Source organism: Amblyomma maculatum, chromosome 6 (assembly GCF_055883805.1).
Source record: "Amblyomma maculatum isolate TAMU_Amacu chromosome 6, ASM5588380v1, whole genome shotgun sequence".
Lineage (NCBI taxonomy): Eukaryota > Metazoa > Arthropoda > Arachnida > Ixodida > Ixodidae > Amblyomma > Amblyomma maculatum.
In genome coordinates, this window is record NC_139349.1 from 47,749,060 (window position 1) to 47,764,236 (window position 15,177).

A 15,177-nucleotide genomic window follows, 5' to 3' on the forward strand; every position below is an offset into this window, starting at 1 on the left:
TGGAAACACGTACCAGTACGAATAAAGTTTTCCAGGTGCGTCAAGAAGAAGCGAGCGGCGTGGGCACCTCGCTCCACACCTTAGGTCAAATCCTGGCGTTAGATTATCTTCAATAACAGCAGCCGCAGAGCTACCGCTGTAATAACTAATACGCACGCGCGCAGACAGCCCATACACGAGTATTTGTAGTTAAAGGTCGCCTCTAATGTGGGGCTAGACTTTGAAAATGGCTTTTAAAGATTGACTTTAGAGAAGTCGTTATAAAAGCTGTGGCTACGAAATTTGCTACAAATTTTCTGAATAGCTGCAGCTTGCATTATTAGAGCACAAAAAGAGATTAGCACTTTGTACAGCGTTGTTCGCTTTTAACAATATAGATAACTTTTTCTTAAGACTTTCTTTAAGCAGGGTCCTGACATTCTGCATGAGAGCAGAAACAAACATATTACACTACCATGACTAGAATAAATCGCATTGACGAAAGAAAAAAAAAAATAACTCTACTATTATGGCTTTTTTTTTTTCTTCAGAACCGTAAACTAAAGAAGACTCAGTTTTCACGAATGCTTTTTTTTTTTATTTTTTTTTCCTCAGTCAAAAAAGCAGGCTTGTTGTGGCTACTGCGCATAGTCGTACACATGTAAAATGCATCGACTGAAATCTGAGGGAAATGTTCGGTGCTCATGTTTTGTAACTCTTGAGAGAAAAGGGCACAAACTTCCAGGAGTGCTGTTTTGAGAAAAGTGCAGATAAAGACTGAATACTTTGACCTTTCTGCTCGGCATGACCATGAAAAAGAAGACAAAAGCATTATTGAATACCAAAGTGAAATATATTTTCTAAAAGCTAAAGAAATGCTCTGTCAGAAACTTGCCAAATTTAAATATCTACTTTAATGATGATAAAATGCAAATGGAGCTTTCGAAAACTCCCACCTCCCTGTTCGATGTAATATATAAAGAAAGCCAAAGTAATTTTTCTTCACCAAGGTTGCAAAATATAACAAACTGTTTCGACAAAAAAAAAAAAGAAAAAAGAAAGCTCTCACTCCACCTTAATAGCGGCATGCGCTTTGCAGTCCACTATTCACAAACCGCACGACACCGGCAAAGTCGAAACAACGCGCAGCACAAAAAGAACTCTGGCGACATTGCCGCGTAGTCGCCGGGCGCTACGCAATGCAGAACAAAAACGCCTGCACGACCGACCGGCTGACGGGCTCTGCGGCACACTGCGAAAACGCGGGAGAGACCGTTGCGTGACCCACACAATGGCCAGGCATAGTGTGCGTGTGTGTGTTTACCGTCCGTGCCCGGAATCGTGATTGGCGCCCGCTTTGTATCTTGTCGCGTCAAAAGGCGCGGGGCTTCTTCGCCGGAACACTAGCACAGTCCGCATGGAACAAGATGGTCGAATAAGAAGCGGCGCATTGCGTGACCCGGAAGCGTAACAGGCTTGATCCACCGTGACTGGGATGCAGCGCGTGTTCCCCAATAGCTCCGAGGTGGGTGGATATTGTCGCGCTGAAAGCCGGTAAAAGCTGCTTGCTTTCTCCTTCCCTAGTCAGTAGGCTGGTTAGGGTTATCAGCGACGTAGGTTTTAGTAAGCTTGATCCACCGTGACTGGGATGCAGCGCGTGCTCCCCAACAGCTCCGAGGTGGGTGGATACTGTCGCGCTGAAAGCCAGTAAAAGCTGCTTGCTTTCCCCCTCCCTAGTCAGTAGGCTGGTTAGGGTTATCAGCGACGTAGGTTTTCGTCACCGCTCGGAGTTCGGGCACAATGACTGTTTTCCGGACCCTTTCAGCGTGTCGTTAGAACGACTTCTCGCGCATTTTGGACAATTGTGATATCCTTGTCTCGATAAATGAACTGGAAACCGAGAAGTGGAAGCAAATTACAGCCTACCACGTTGATTTGGCGCGTAAAAATTACACGCAGTTTTCTCAGTGTGCCTCACAACCTGAAACAGCACAGCGGCTTTCACTTAGTTGCATCTTGACTCCGGATAATAGCGGTCACGTGACACAGCACTAAATCTAGAAAAAGGGTGAAAGGGCGGGGCTCGTGCGCATTGGAAGGGGGTTAATTCATTACATACTGGCATGACTTTCCTTCGGCGGCAATGCTACGTTTTCAGAGAGGAAAACATTGATACAGATCAATGTATTCCCATTGTCACGTGCACTCGCTGACCCGTGTGCAGTGTTTCGGGCGTTTACTATTGTTCGTACAGTACGCAACACAGGGAAAATATACTTCTCTGTCACCTTTTCATTTTGGTTCACGTCCATGTTAGAAGTGCGAAAATTAAACATCACTGATTTCTTTAAATCATGCCTAGGAATGGCATGTCCCGAGAACTAGCAGTTATTTTTTCCGCTTATTCTTGCGATTAAGCAACCTGCAAGAATTTGTTTTGTTGCGCAACGCACGCACGCACAAATGACATATTCTAGAAACAGGCTACAAAAACTTCGCTACGAAGATAATATTTACGTAATGGATTTAATTTTACTCGCTCCCAAGAATCTCTTCGACATGTTCCGCACTCCTTTCTTATAAATTACCAGTGGGGAACTGCCGGGCCGTTGTCAGCATGGCGAAGGCCTCCACATCAAAGCTTCCAATCGGTGGGCTGAAAAACAGTTGCGTGCGCTGCCGAGAAGCAAGCGCTACAGTGAAGCCAGCGTGCAATCCGCGGCCAAAATTTTATTGCGGCACCGGCTAACTTAGTAGGAAATTAAAATACAATCAGATATTGCGGGCCTCTTTTGAAAACGGTTTGTCTTGGTTTATGGTGTTTAACGTCCCAAAGCAACTCGGGCATGCGAGACGCCGTAGTGGAGTGCTCCGGGAATTTCGACCACCTGAGGTTCTTTAACGTGCACTCACATATCGCACAGCCTACGGGCTCTTGAAAACGAAACACACGGTCATCAGCGCGCAGTCAACGGCAGGGGCCACTGTACACAGCGTCGTGATCCCAATCTCGTCCCAGCAACGGCATAAAGCGGCTCTATAGCGAGCTGCGGCCCGCCGTCATTGCCGGTTCCGCAGCCTACCGACCCGCACTCCGTATATACGCGTCCCCTAAAGTGGGCAGAGAGCGCCTATTGATTGCGCATCGACATTTCGAAGGCCGGCTTACTATACTTACGGTGCCTCTGGGCTAACGACGCTGCCGCCGATACTCCGGCCGGCTGACATCGGTTTTCGATTAGCCGATTCGCCTAAGTGGCGGCGCCGTGGCCAGTCGACTGCTCGGGGCTTTGGGACGTCCGCCGTATAACAAGGAATCATCCGAGGCAGCTGCAGTGACAGCTTGTTTTGTAACCACACGAAAGAGCGAGAACATGGGTGGAAGGTCACCGCGAATATGACCCCTTAAGTCTCACGGAAGCCTAGTACAAGAGGCTTTCCCGTTAGGCGAATAAATAGTGAACTTTTCGTCTTCTAGACCTAATTTTAGGGTCCACAGAGAGAGAGAGAGAGAGAGAGAGAGAGAGAGAGAGAGAGAGAGAGAGAGAAACAAGAAAACAGTACTTTTCTTTCATCATCATCATCATCATCATCATCATCATCATCATCATCATCATCATCATCATCATCATCATCATCATCATCATCATCATCATCATCATCATCAGCCTGACTATTACTGCAGGGCGAAGGCCTCTCCCATATTTCTCCACTTAACCCGGTTCTGTGCTAGCTGCATCCACTTGACCCCTGCGAACTACTTAATCTTTTCTTTATCCATATTTGAATGTGTTGTATGTTCCGGCTTTAGTTTCATGCACCCAAAAGCAAATTGTTTTCGACGAGGAGCTACCGTGATAGGGGGAGCGCGAGCTGAATCCCAACCCCTGGATCGATTTAATAAATAATTTAATTAATAACCTAACCTGAATCACTGGGGCACTCGTGATTTGTGGCTCGCAAGCGATTGCGTCTGTTTTTGACTCGATACTTCTGACGCTCCTCGTAGCAAAGGGGATAAGAGAAAGCCAGCAGTCGTCATGGCTGAAGGATCAATAGCGACTGAAGGCGACCTACCGCTGCTGCCAGACCCGCGCCTGCCAGTGTAATGTTGCGCAGGGAAGGAGCTAACCAGGTGACAAAATAACGTTCTAAGAATCAGATCTTAACACAATGCGATGGCAAGACATCGTGAAGAAAGCATGAAGCTCAACATCGAAACACCTGGCGGAGGTAACTGATTGGATCAGTATTCGCTATTAAAAAGAAATGATAAAACGAAAGAAAACGATATATATCTGAGATTCATCACGTTTCAGAGAATCCACTGGACGTTTATATATATTTTTTTTTAAATAGGCATTTTGATGCAGTAAGGTGACGTTCGAAGTATCGCATCAGGCCTTGGCTGCAAGCAGCCGTGAGCAGCGCATGGACGCGGCCCAAAATGTCAGATTGGCGTGAGCCTTCTCTTGAGCTTTATATGGCGGATGTCGTCGCGCTCCTTCCTTCGGAGCGCGACTTTCGAATCGTGCGTATTGGCCCACATTGGCTGAGCTTCAGCGAAAGCAGTAACTGTAGTTTAGATACTTTAAAAACTGATATACCTATCAATACCACCTATAAATCACTGCGACTGCGAAAGTCAACAAAAATTTGTTAACGAACATGATGGACTGATTTTTTTTTTTTTTTTTATGGCGCAAGGGCATCTTTGGCCAAAGAGCGCCAAAACACAAGGTGAAGTCACCACTGAATTTGATAAAATGTCCGAGGTGAGGTGTTTAATGAAGTACTTAAATATGATGGTGTATAGGGCCTAAAAGTTTTCCCGGAGTGTGTAGTCTAAAAGCAGTGGTGTATAGGGCCTAAAAACATTGAGTTAAGGTGTTTAGTGGTCTGAGTAAAACTGAAAGGGTGAGATGTAAGTGTTAAAAGAATAAGTTGCCTCAGCAACAATTTCTTTAAAAGAAAGCCATTTGATTAAAAGAAATGGGCTGACGCCCATGTTGATAAATGACTCCGTATAAAAAGCCTACTTTTAATAAATATTTAAAAAGTCTTTCTAAAGGAAACATTGGATGGTCGCCAAGAAAGATGGATGGATGTGGCGGTATTTGTTTCGTGTATAATTCAGGGAAGTGACGTCTCCTATGCTGTTCCAGTCTTGGACATTCAATTAAAATATGGAGTACTGTGAGCCGGCAACCGCATCTCGAACAACGTGGTGCAGGAGAGTTTGTTAAAAGGTATGAATGTGTTGTGTATGTGTGACCTATTCTCATCCTGCACAGAGCTACTTCTTTGAATCTGTTTTGTTTTTCTGTAGTGTATCTGCCTATCCTTGGTTTTATTGTGTGTAGTTTATTCTCCGTTGCCATGTCCCACTCCTCTTGCCATTGTTGTCTGATCGTGTTTTTGATGTGAGGCTTGAGATCCTGATATGATATGTAGTCAGTGTCTGTAGTGTTTCGAAGGGCAGCTGTTGCAGCAAGCCTATCTGCTGCCTCGTTTCCTGGTATACAGCGGTGGCCTGGCACCCAACACAGTGTAATATTAAGTTCTAGTTTATGGGCAGACATAAGGGAGTTATAAAGGGAATTCAGGACTGGGTTCTTATTGTGCCACTTTCGAAAGGATAGGGACATTAAAACACTGAGGGAGTCTGTGTAGATGATCGATGTCTGTATTTTCTTTTCTATAATGTGTCTCACAGCTAGCAGGATTCCATGGCATTCAGCGGTAAATATACTTGTATGTCTGTTCAGTGTTTTTGAAAGTGAAAAGTGTGGTCCATGTGCTGCACAGGACACTTGAGCAGACTTCGAAGCATCGGTGTAATATTCATCACAAGTGTACTTCGCCTGAAGTAGCATGAAGTGTCGCTGTATGGCAAAAGGGGATGCATGTTTGCCCACTTCAAGGAACGACAGGTCACAATTAACAGCATGCATTTCCCAAGGGGCAATTAGGTCTTTTGGTGAAGTTGTATGAAGGCTGTTAATCGGAATGTCCAGTTGTTCAATATGCGTGGCAACTCTGACTGGATATGGCGGTGTTAGAGATGGTTTTCTTGAGAAGAGTGCTGTGCTAGTTTTGTCAAGCAGGAGGCGGCGACATGGATGGTTCAGTTGGCATAGTACCTTCATAGCATAAGTTACACAAGTAAATTCTCTCCTTCGTTGCAGTGACCATCGGTTCGCCTCGACATAAAGGCTAGCAATTGGGCTAGTTCGAAAAGCGCCCGTAGCGAGGCGAAGGCCGAGGTGGTGCACGGGATCGAGTAATTTTAGTGCAGAGGATGATGCTGACCCATAGACCATCGAGCCATAGTCTATGCGTGATAGAACTACACTATTCAGAAGGCTCAGAAGGCAGTCGCGATCTGTACCCCATGACCGGTGAGAGAGAATTTTTAGCAGATTCATTGCTTTGAGACACTTCAGTCGCAACTGTTTTATGTGGGCAATGAAGGAGAGTTTTTCGTCAACAACTATGCCAAGAAATTTATGTTCCTTTTTAAAGGCAAGGCTCTGACCATTCAGTGTAATGTTGGGGTCAGGTCTGACGCCACGCTGCTTAGAGAAAAGTACACAAACACTTTTTTCAGAGTTAAATTTAAACCCATTGTCATCAGCCCACCTGGACAGTTTGTTAACACCTAGCTGAATCTGTCTTTCGCAGATGGCCAAGTTGCAAGATTTGAAGCTTATCTGGATGTCATCAACATATACAGAGCAAGAAATGGTTTTTGGCAACACACTTTTTAAAGAGTTCATTTTGACTATGAAAAGTGTGCAACTGAGAACACCACCTTGAGGGACACCATTTTCCTGTATGTACTGCTTTGAGTATGCATTGCCAACACGAACTTTGAAGGCCCGCTCAGACAAGTAACTTCGAATTGTATTCAACATGTTCCCTGTGATGCCAAGAGAGAAGAGGTCGCGGATGATACCATAGCGCCAAGTGGTATCATATGCTTTTTCGAGATCGAAAAAGACAGATAAACAATGCTGTTTATGTACAAAAGCATCCCTTGCATAAGACTCGAATGCAATGAGCTGATCAGCTGTTGACCGCCCAGCTCTAAAACCAGCTTGGTTTGGATTAAGAAGACCATTGTATTCAAGGAAATGTAGGAGGCGGCGATTTACCATTTTTTCAAAAAGCTTGCATAAGCAGCTGGTTAGAGCAATAGGCCGATAACTGGCAGCAAGAGTGGGTTCTTTTCCGGGTTTTAATATCGGGATAATGACCGCTTCCTTCCATGCTTTAGGAAAGCGTCCTGTGGACCATATTTTATTATACAGGCAAAGTAGGGTTTCAAGCGTGCCCGTATGCAGGTGTTTGAGCATTCCATATGTGACCCTGTCAGGACCTGGTGCCGAGTTCCCACATGTGCCAAGTGCAATCTCCAGCTCCTGCATGGTGAAAGGGCTATTGTACCCTCCTGTGCACGGTCTTTTATCACATATAGGCTTCCTCTCCTCAGTTACCTTGTGCTGCAAAAAAGAGTCTGTATAGTGCGCTGAGCTGAATACATATTCGAAGTGTTGCCCTAGTGTGTCTGCTTGGTGTTCAAGAGAGTCACCACTAGTGCTGACAAGGGGTGTTGGGAGAGTGTTATTTCCTTTGAGTGCTCTTATTCTGTTGTATACTTTGTGAGAATCAGAATAAGAGTTCACAGAAGAAAGGAATGATGACCAGCTTTCTCGCTTGGAGATGCGTCGAACACGTTTGCCATTTGCCTTTGCGCGCTTAAATTCTATTAGGTTTTCAGCCGTGGGGTATCGGCGTAACTTCGACCATGCCTTGTTTTGTGTTTCACGGGCAGTTTTACATTCTGCATTCCACCACGGCCTTCGTTTGTTTCGTGGCTTACTTGATGTTTGTGGAATGTGTTTTTTGCAGCATCTATAATGTGCAGCGTGATCAAGAGTTGAGATTCGTCAACGCCTAAGCCAGTGACTGATGAACAGGGCAGAGCTGAGTGTTCCCTGAACATCTCCCAGTTGGCCACATATTCTTTAAATTTCCTGGGACTAGATGCATTTACGTTTTTATTGCCTGTGTACTTCACAGAGATTGGAAAATGGTCGCTTCCATATAGATTGTCAATAACAACCCACTCTGTAGCTGCCAAGAGCATCGGAGAGCCAATGGCTAAGTCAATGGCTGTGTACGTATTATGAGCTGAGCTGTAGTATGTTGGCTGTTTTGAGTTGAGTAAACATGATCCTGAGGACAACAAGAACTTTTCAATTAGTGCACCTCGGAAGTCCGTTTTTGTACATCCCCATAATGGGTGGTGGGCATTAAAGTCTCCGACCAGCAGCCATGGTTCTGGGAGTTGGTCAATTAGCTTTTCAAAATTTTTGTTGCATAGCCTGTGATCTGGCGGAATATACAGCGAACATACCGTTGTTATTTTACCGAATATTAAGGCTTGTATTGCCACTGCCTCTAAGTCTGTGTTAATCGAGATGTTTCGACAAGCGATTGACTTTTGTGTTATAATGGCAACGCCACCGGAGGGGTGAGTACTGCCTTGCCTATCTTTCCTGAATATATGATACTGTTTGAGAAAACTTGTCTGTTGGTTTCAGATGCGTTTCTTGCAGACAAACTATGTTTGGTTGGTGTTCGGCGAGGATTTCATATACGTCATCCAGATTTTTTAGGAGTCCTCGACAGTTCCAATAAATGATACTCTCGGTAGCCATTTTGGTAGGTCTGGAAGGAATATAGAGTAGGGTTAGGACTCGCCGCCCTTATCAGGGGGCTTAACTGGTGTATGTTTTTTTGATTTGAGACGGTCCAGCAGGCCCCGCCTCTCATTGGCGGACTCCCTAGGCGCCGCTGACGCTGCGGAGTCCGTGCTCACCTCCATCGCCTCTGGTGAAGGCATGGAGGCAGGAGGTTTTTCAAGAGAAACAAAGTCCCTCTCAGATGTCTTTGGTGTCCCGGACGTCTGGGGGAAAGTGACCTCCGGGATAGCAAAGATTGGTGCAGCCGGTGGCTGCTTAGTGAGGAGCCGTGGTGGGAGCACGTCAGCAGCATTGCACTGCGTGCCCACCGTTACTAGACGCGGCCTGGCCCCTCTGCGGGCTGCGTTAGCATAGGGAGCTGAGGAAAGCATTCTGTGCTTTTTTCGGGCCTCTCCGTATGTTATCTTCTCAGTTATCTGTATATTGATTACTTCTTTTTCGGCCTGAAAGGCTGCACAGGACCGTGAGTACGCAGGGTGGGAGCCCTCACAGTTCACACATTTGTAGTCAGTTGCACTGCATTTATCGGTTGCATGGTCATGCGCGCTGCATTTTGCACAGGTAAGGCGTCCTCGACATGTCTGGCTACCATGCCCGTACCGCTGACACTTGAAGCACCTGCGGGGGCTTGGTATGTACGGGCTAACTTTGCATCGGATAAATTCCACATTGACAAATTCAGGAAGTGTGCTCTGGTTGAAGGTGAGAACAATATGTTTCGTTTTTATTTCTTCGTTCTTTCGCCTGATTGTTATTCTTCGTACTGCTGTTACACCTTGGTTCTGTAGGCCCTCAAGGAGATCTGATTCTGTTTCGTTTAGGAGGTCTCGCTCAGAGACAACTCCCTGGCAGCTGTTAAGACTGCGGTGGGGTGATACCTGAACGTCAAGGTGAGCAAACGTTTTTGTTATGAGAAGGTTGTCAGATTGACTTTTGTCTAATACCTCTATTAGCAGGTCACCAGATCCTAGTTTTTTCGCTTTGTAGTTTGCCCCAATGATGGCCTTCAGAGTGTTGGCAATCAGAAAGACTGACAGTTCATTTACTGGTTGAGATTCGGTTACAGAGTGCAAGACAAGAAATTTTGGGAAGTTCTCAGTTGGTGTACTGATTTTTTGCGTCACTTCGGTGCGACTCCTTTTCGGGGGTCGATCAGGTTTTTTTAAAGGTAGTTTTTCCATGCAGTATGGATTGTTTTAAGGGGTCCTAATATATGTCGCCTCTGGTTCACCCTTATACGCAGAGGAAGGTCCCGGAGCCCCTCGCCTGGTGGACAGGCGAGGAGCCCATCGGCCGAGGCTTGACCATGGCCTCGACCGCCACCGTTCAAGGTTTCTTCCCTTCACCTCTCAACCTATCGCCACGGTACGGATTACAGCTTCGGTATGGGGGCTCAGGGTCCGTGGTGGCACCAAGCACCAACACCTTGTTTACACAAGGTGCCCTTGCGGGATTTGTTAACGAACAACGTAGTTAATATTATTCACCTTTGTTTTCCCTGATGTCCGCCAACACCGCTATTACTGTGCTATAAACATCAAATCTAAAAGCCTATCCTTTAGAAATTAAAGGCAAGTTTCCCTGAAACACCTGTGTCCCATGCCTTGGTATAATCGCGCAAGTTATGCGGCTATGCAAGCGCAGCATACCTGCCTGCGCCGCCCGCGAAACATGAGCATGGCTTAGCGCACGGGGAACGCGGTGTACTACCTTGAGCAGTGCTTTGTAGTCATTCGCTCTGCATGTCATGGCGGCCGATGACTAGTCTCCTCGCCAATCGACTGATGGACGCATGAGTCTGGCCTCCTGGGCTGACAGCTGCGGGTGAAAGAAGGGCGTAGTGTTACTCCACTTTGCTCAGGCACGCACGAACACAAAAAGAAAAAAAAAAGAAACGCGAAAGCAAAAAGGCACACTGAAAAACGTGGAAAAATACTGCTAGCACCGTGTTTGGATATTCTATATATTGATAAATTATATTTTTTTGATAATAGATGAGAGTATTACAGCAAGCGCATTCAGGAAGTTTCAGTTGCGATTTCTCGACATAATAAAACAATACAAAACTTTCAGAGCTACCACCTCCTTTTCATTCGCCAATAACTGCAACTCACATAGATTTTCTCTCTTTTTTACGCCACATACGAGATATTCTCCCGACGTAACAACTTGTTATGTCGGCAAAAATACATCACAATTGTCGTGATGGCCAGCTGACGGCTCCTTACTACTTCAGCTCCTTTCACCAACGTGCCGCTATGAGTAATATATACCGGGTGTTCCATTAAAGGCTAACCAAATAAAAGGAAACCATAACATCGGCTAGGATCTGTCTTTCGGTATAGTTGTGGACGTGTAGGGTTACAGTAAGATTGCACACGGCGCAAAAAATTGTTAATTTTTTATTTAATACCTGGACCAAACGCAGGGCATTAGAGCAGGAGGACTACATACGCTAACTGCGACTTTATTACTTCAATGCATGGTAAAAGGCATCGTTCGACGGAATATATACAGTGCTTGATGGCAAACTGTTCTAATCTCGGACAGTTTTAACAAAAAGGGATTAACGCAAGACAACATCCCTACAAGAAAATTCCCTGATCTTCAAGTCGCTTCGAGATATAATTTAAATTCATTTAAATTAATTCAGAGTAAAATGAACTTCTAAACCGTTCACCTGTCTGTTTTTCTACCTATGGCGATCAGAGACTAGTCGGATACAGCCTAAGCCTGCAAAGAAGCTCCGCCACATTCGTGACCATCACACAGAACCCTCCCGAAAAAAAAAAAAAAAAAGTAGATTTTTCATTCTTGTTTGTTATTCAAGTGAAAAGATGATCAAAAAGAAACAACAAGCGCAAAAAATATGCTTGCCTTTTTTAACGACGCCAAACATTAAAAAAAATGGACGGAGGAATAATAGGCCACCTCGATGGCCACGGTACATTGCAGCAAACTTTTTTTTTTATGTTCTATCCTATGATATAGTTGAACTATCATTTGCAAAATTGACTGCCCATGAGACATCTTGTTCTGGGTAGGAACACATTTTATTCGAGTGCAACGACTCGCCCTCGTGCGCGTTCCTCTCCTAAACGCTTTCATCAAACGGTGAACAGCTACCCATCCACGAACGCGAGCCAACTTCGCTCGCCGCGGGCGAATTCATTTCACGAAGCGTGCGAATTCAGAAGTGCCGCCTCTCAGCCAACTGCTTTCTAGAGCGCCGCAAAGCCCTCATCATCGCACAGCGGCAGATACAAAGCCAGCACTCGGCGCTGCGTTTCCGACAAGATGCCATGAAAAAAAAAAAAAAAAAAAAAAAATCCTATTCTTCCCCGTGTAAACTTCCACATTTTAACTTATAAGAAAGATCATTTTCTGAGGCGAACGCGGGAGAAACTAGAATCGAGCGCTTTGCGAAGCATAAGGACACGGCTATTCCCTCTAAGCGATCGCCCTTGCATATCAGCGAGTGCAAGAGACGAGGCATAACACTCTCATTCCAAGGAGCTATCAGCTGTGGGCGATGACCATTTGCACTAGGAGGCAGGCAATCAATGCCGGAGCCGAATACGCAGAAATTGCGCATCCGCGACGGAAAATATTAAACGCGAGGAAATAGCTTCCTAAGATAGCGGACCCGTGCCAACGGAGACCCGAGGGCAGAAGGAAAGATTGATTCTAAACGATTCCAGGCCCATGAAGGGATGTATAAGATGCGCGCTTCCGGAGAAGAATTTCCAGGCATAACGACGAATTATACGAGCAGTAACGAATAGAATTATTCAATAATAAGTTTTTTAGGCGGTCCTCTGAGAGCATGGCAGTTAGGAAGATAGAAGAATGAAAGTTGCTCTGAGGCCAGTTGCGTTTTACGGCCATCAAAAAAGCGTCGGGGAAAAAAGCACTGAAAAGCTGCCCGAGCTGTTGTCTTCAAAGAAAGTCAGGTGAAAGCGCTTCGCGCAAGGTATGGCTATTCAAACATAGAGGTAACATCGCTGCGTTGCTGCAAGGCAACAAAAGTGAGTATCGTTCTCGGTGTTCGTGCGGCGACCGCATGTCTAAGCGCGGATGGTGATTTACAGAGTTGTGAGTGGCTTGAACAAGCCTGTCCGCCGCTTGTTGCCCTCCTCACTGTTTCGTGCAATTAAAACTGACAGCTCTCATTACGGCACAGAACGCTATCAGCAAGACGCGTTTTAATGCCCGAGTATAGCGCCCGACGCTGAACGTCGAGAGGATGGAAAGTGAAAAATTACGCAATAAGGCACTAGATTGTAATCGCTGGACAGAGCGAAAAGCTGTCGCGAGCGAAAGCAAAAGGGCCCCACCCGTTTCGACCTGAGCGAGCGCGTAACAGTTGACAGTGATGCCGGTCTTCTCTGCTTACACAAAAATTTCCTTTAGGATGACGAAAGATGTGGTAGTGAGAGCAAAAGTACGCGTACATGTGAGAATTACATGCGAAGTCGGCGCCGTTATACATGGCCACCTCCGTTCCTGAGAACAGAATGAAGCGTTGTGGCCAGAAGTGGCGTAGAATGTTTCGAGCGGCCAGAAATGTTTTGCAGGGGTTTCATACGCCGCCGGTGAAGAATGCGCGAAAAAAAAAAGGGGGAGGGATATGCAGCGGTAATAAAATTTCTGGTTGTTCTGACACCACACATGCACCCCTCATATATATATATATATATATATATATATATATATATATATATTTGCTCTGCTTCTCCAGTTCACCAAACGTGATGCGTCATGCGGAAGCCATCAACTAGCTTGGAGTTGTAGAAAGACAGCCTGTACAAGTACATTTCGATATGCTTTCTTTTTTACCCAATACGAATGTGAGGAAGGAAGAAGGGAGAAAGAGAAGGAAATAAAGTAAGCAGTAACAAAAAGGTGCATCGAGAATCGATGCACAGATAGTTCTTAAAGGCCTGCGGCGATACGGCGGCAGCATAAAAGCGTGCGGCGGCACGCGGCTTCTTCACATCAAATAACCAGAATCTGTTTTCAAGAACTTAAGCGCACGGCCTAAGGCGGCCCCGAAAACTGCAATGGAAAGCAAACACGGGACGCAAACACGAGAGCAGAGCAGGCAGCCAAACAACAATGCAAGCCCCCTGGCGGGAGGATGAGGGCACTACGGTCGCGAAATTCGGCTGGAGAACGAAGAAATCCAGCACGCACTGGCGATCCCCGCAGGAACGGCCGGAACTCCGGAGGAAGCTGCGCTGGCATCTTCCGAGAAAAATCCCGGACGGAGAAAGGAAAGCGGACTCTCCGGGCTGAGCAAACACGCAGTGAAGGGTGTCGAGGACCGAAAAATCCGCGCGGCGTGGCATTTTGTAAACTGAGGCGCTTTCTGCGCACTTTAGACGAGGGTATGCATACATGGTTTCGTCGTAGAGTCGCTCTATCCGAGCTCCAAGCGAGAATAGGGACAACTGCTGTACCATGACGCAGCCGCCCGACGAATCGAAGCGTACAGAGTCTGGGCGGTCCCCCCACGGAGTCGGACTCGCGTCCGGAATGGTTTTTGATTTGATTTTTTCATCGTAGATACAAAAAAAAAAGTATAAACGGTAGGGTACACACGCAGAAGTGAAATGTATGCCTCGTTTAAATATTGCTTCATTTAGCTTTCCTTTGTCCCGCCTTCCCACATTGAACTAGGCATGTAACGGGTGTTTTATGCTTTTATTGGGGTTGAGTATGCCTAATCACGGCATTTAGTGCAGCACTGTAAAAGCAGGTGATGACCGAAGCTCTGCGTGAAAACTAGCAGCTTATCATATGAAGAACACGGTTACTGAGATGGCGAACTGATCTAACGCAGTAGGGAGTGAAAGTGCCCTCTTCACATTAGTCTGAACTGGAAATCCACTGGCGGTTTTCTCTCGAGTGGTTGCTCAAAGGAGGCTTCACAGCCACCTCGGTTAAATTAAAAAAAAAAAAAAACGGGTGGCAGCGTTTCTGAATAAAAAATACAGACTGGCACGCACCGTGACCGTAGACTGATCAGAACATCATACTGATAAGACGTTTCAGTAAGCGCTCCTGTTCGCCCGCTTGCTCCTCCCACATACCACAGTAGCTGATTGGCTGTGGCGTTTGATCGCACATCGCATGGTAGACAGTTGGAACGCCGAACGTGGCGACCACACAAAAACATTAGGCGCAGCAAAGATGAGCGCAGCGAGAATTGAATCCAATTTCTTTTTACCCAGCACTGACAGAAAGGAGGGGGTACATTGTGAACTGCGCACAACTGAATATTAATACCAGGGCGCTACAACCCTCATTACGGAAAAATTCAGGGGCAGTACCTTGTTTCATCTGTTCTTGAGTGAGGCAGCTCTACTATATAAACCAAACACGCGGCCTACCGCCTCCACAAACGTGTGGCTTATATCGAAAG

The 15,177-nt window shown here is 46.0% G+C and overlaps 1 protein-coding gene and 1 long non-coding RNA gene across 7 annotated transcripts in view; one reads left to right on the forward strand and one right to left on the reverse strand.

The window, feature by feature from the left end:
• The window catches only part of LOC146185675 (galactosylceramide sulfotransferase-like), a 200,898-nt gene that overhangs the window by 42,916 nt on the left and 142,805 nt on the right, over positions 1-15,177 (reverse strand). For 4 of the 6 annotated variants that reach the window (XM_084606584.1, XM_084606581.1, XM_084606582.1 and 1 more), the window contains one exon: positions 10,461-10,568. In XM_084606584.1, the coding sequence (XP_084462710.1) occupies positions 10,461-10,499 (39 nt within the window). In that variant the 5' untranslated portion in view covers positions 10,500-10,568. Of the gene's footprint in view, positions 1-3,157; positions 3,304-10,460; positions 10,569-15,177 lie in introns of those variants that run through there. The other 2 variants (XM_084606586.1, XM_084606585.1) reach the window with 2 other exon arrangements.
• LOC146185676 (uncharacterized) lies at positions 4,692-10,170 on the forward strand. The gene is made up of 4 exons (XR_014708020.1): positions 4,692-5,228; positions 6,664-6,814; positions 9,312-9,640; positions 9,994-10,170. It is a non-coding gene; the product is annotated as an uncharacterized LOC146185676 (long non-coding RNA).